This window comes from Halichoerus grypus, chromosome 9 (genome assembly GCF_964656455.1).
Source record: "Halichoerus grypus chromosome 9, mHalGry1.hap1.1, whole genome shotgun sequence".
Taxonomy (NCBI): domain Eukaryota; kingdom Metazoa; phylum Chordata; class Mammalia; order Carnivora; family Phocidae; genus Halichoerus; species Halichoerus grypus.
In genome coordinates, this window is record NC_135720.1 from 82,042,003 (window position 1) to 82,045,001 (window position 2,999).

The 2,999-nt window shown below is 50.7% G+C and overlaps 1 protein-coding gene across 1 annotated transcript; it reads left to right on the top strand.

Annotated features, from left to right (window-relative positions):
* The first annotated feature begins 1,608 nt into the window (after positions 1-1,608).
* On the top strand, positions 1,609-2,722 carry LOC118541507 (developmental pluripotency-associated 5 protein). Its single transcript, XM_036101169.2, has 3 exons — positions 1,609-1,720; positions 1,812-1,991; positions 2,456-2,722. The coding sequence occupies exons 1-3, from the start codon at positions 1,609-1,611 to the stop codon at positions 2,512-2,514; spliced, it is 351 nt and encodes a 116-aa protein (XP_035957062.1). The 3' UTR covers positions 2,515-2,722.
* The last annotated feature ends 277 nt before the right edge of the window (positions 2,723-2,999 follow it).

A 2,999-nucleotide genomic window follows, 5' to 3' on the forward strand; every position in this document is an offset into this window, starting at 1 on the left:
AGTGTTTAAATAATATCTAGTAGACTTTAATGTGAATGGCATTAAGCAGGAAAAGATCTTTATGTGAGAACATAATATAAATCATTTTGTACCACAATGTTCTCTTTAAGTCTCTTAAATATCCAGCTTTCATTACCAACAGAACACAATGGTGTATGGCAGCTAGAAAGGGGTCCCAAGATGGCAACTGAAATTCAGACAGATTTTGAAATTTTTAAATTCTGACTTCATTTTTAAAATTAAACTTTTTTATTTTGGGATAATTGTAGATTCACATACAGTTGTAGTTTTTTTTTTTTTTTTTTTTAAGTAGGCTCCACACTCATGGAACCCAATGCAGGGCTTGTGCTGACAACCCTGAGATCATGACCTGAGCTGAAATCAAGAGGTGGGTGCTCAACTGACTGAGCCACCCAGTGGCCCAAGAATCCACAGTTCTTTGACTGAATGTGAAGAAGTCTGCCCTAAGAGATAGTCATAATAGTCAGCTGATGGGATTGGAGGTTATCAGAACACAGTCTTGGGAAAAGGCAGCTTCATTTCCACATCTGTGAAGCTATAAAACATTGAAATCACACTCTTAACGTCTGAATCTAGTGCATCACTTCAAGCAATATGTTTTTTAAATGAATAAAACTGTTTAGAAGCAGAAACCTGGCCTATACAGGGGTGCCTGGGTAGCTCAGGCAGTTAAGTGGCTGACTCTATTTCCACTCAGGGCATGATCTCAGGGTCCTGGGGTGAGACCAGCATCAGGCTCCATGCTCCTCAGGGAGTCAACTCGAGGATTCTCTTTCTCCCTCTGCCCCTACCCATGCTCACTGGCTCTCTCTCAAATAAATAAATAAATCTTAAAAAAAAAGTCTGGCCTATAGAGTTTGGGCCCAAGTGTCCAGGTGGGGCACTCATGAGTTCTGAAATTGGAAGAGACTGAAAAGTTCCAGACTTTGGGGCTTCAAGGACGGCGAACAGTAAGGGCACTTTAGTGACCCCATCACGTGCCTTGCAGATAAGGAATTTCTGAATTTCCTTTTCGCCTTCGTTAAATGGCAGGAATTACTCCCGAGTCCCCGGAGGTCGCAGGGGTCTCCGTGAAGTGAAGCCTCGGGGTTTAGCTCCCTTAGGCCCAAGGGAAGTGGGACCCTCCTTTGGAACGTGGGAGGCAGGAACTTGATTTGGCAGCTCCCCGGTGGGCCTCACACCCTCAAGGCTTGGATTTTCGTCTTTCCGGGGTTCAGGCCCAATCACTTATTCCCAGGGGAAGAGTTGACGTTGCCCTCTCCCCATGCACTCCCAAGGCCAAGAGATTCCGGTGTGGAAGAAACGAGTCAATACAGGTGGAAACCCTTATAAACTCGGAAATGGCTGGGCCCACCGGTACTGGGGAGAGGGTAAAGTGACGGAGATGGTCACGTGCAAGACCAAAGCGCAGGCGGGCTAGCGGAGCGTTCTGAGTGGGAGACCGGACCGCCAGGCGGGGGGCGGGGCTTGTTGTGAGCGGGGCTTGTTGTGGGCGGGGCCCTCTCCGGTGCTCACCTCTCGGCGCGGTGGCCCGGGCGACTCAGGCCTAGCTTAGGTTGGAGCGTGGTTAGTTTTGAGGCAGTCCAGATGGGGACGCTACCAGAACGAAAAGATATTCCACCGTGGGTGAAAGCTCCCGAAGACTTGAAAGATCCCGAGGTGTTGCAGGTCCAGACGCAGCTCTTGGAAGCTATGTTTGGTGAGTGAGCCCAGTCCTGACCTGGGTGCCCTGGCTCGGGCGTCTTGGTCTCTCTCCGTGGGCCTAAGCGCTCATATTCTTCCCCAAACAGGCCCAGCTGGATCTCGAATCCCGTACATCGAGCAAGTGAGCAAAGTCATGCTCGAGCTAAAGGTTCTGGAATCCTCGGAGCTCACGGAGATCGTGGTTTATGGCTCTTACTTGTATAAGCTCAGGGCCAAGTGGATGCTCCAGTCCATGGCCGAATGGCACCGCCAGCGACAGGAACGAGGTGAGAGGCTTGGGGACGAGGTGCTTTGGCCTGGGGACGCGTGGGTGGTTTTACTCCCTCTCCTGTAGCCCTTTTCTCCTCTCTCCCTCTCTTCTCCCCGCAACCAACACCCGCACCTCAGCTTCACCAGGGGCGGCCCTCCATATCTGGGCTGCCCCTGAGATGCTGTAATAACGTCTGTTGGTTCTAGAGACCCTGGAGTGAGACCAGTGAGAGGCGGCCTGGCCTCATAGGGAAGTGTTACCTGAGACCTGATCCCAGTTCTTACTCTCCCTCCCAACACTCCCCCTAGCTTCTTGGGGGATATTGGAATGGGCTCAGCGGCCCCACCTTCTGACGTTCCCAAGAATCCCAGGTGCAGAATGCCAGGCTGGGAAGTCCCAGAAAGGAACCCTGAAAGAGGCTGAGAACTGTCCAGGCTCTTACCCTCTCCCCTCATGCACACTTGTTGCTTTCTGGTGCAGGGATGCTCAAACTTGAGGACGCCATGAAAGCCCTAGAGCTAGGTCCTTGGATGAAGTGAAGCCAGTTTGCAACCAACGTACCTGGATCAGGATTTAAAGAGTAAACTGTCTCCAGAGTTGGAATGGATGTGGTCTGGTTGAAATTCTGCTCCGGCCTGACAAGGAAAAACCAGCTGATTTTTGGGTCTCCACCTTTGTCTCTGAGTCCTAATGTGGCTCCCCCCCCCGCCCCAGGTTTGCTAATTAAAATAAAATTTTAAATAAATAGCTCCTTGATGTTTGAAGTATTGGCGATAACATCACAGCCAAGGTGGCCCTTGAGCTTAACCCTTAAATAAAACCTTCAAAGCTAGAAAAAGGTCCAAGAGCACACATGGTTAGGGTTAAAAGGCATAGGAGGGGGTGCCTGGGTGGCTCAGTCATTAAGCTTCTGCCTTCGGCTCAGGTCATGATCCCAGGGTCCTGGGATCGAGTCCCACATCGGGCTCGCTGCTCGGTGGGAAGCCTGCTTCTCCCTCTCCCACTCACCCTGCTTGTGTTCCCT

Excerpts from the sequence above, each read along its gene's own strand:
- LOC118541507 (XM_036101169.2), top strand. The coding sequence starts at position 1,609 with ATGGGGACGCTACCAGAACGAAAAGATATTCCACCGTGGGTGAAAGCT. Across the intron at positions 1,721-1,811 it reads GCTCTTGGAAGCTATGTTTG|GCCCAGCTGGATCTCGAATC; the intron begins GTGAGTGAGCCC and ends TTCCCCAAACAG. Across the intron at positions 1,992-2,455 it reads CCGCCAGCGACAGGAACGAG|GGATGCTCAAACTTGAGGAC; the intron begins GTGAGAGGCTTG and ends TTTCTGGTGCAG.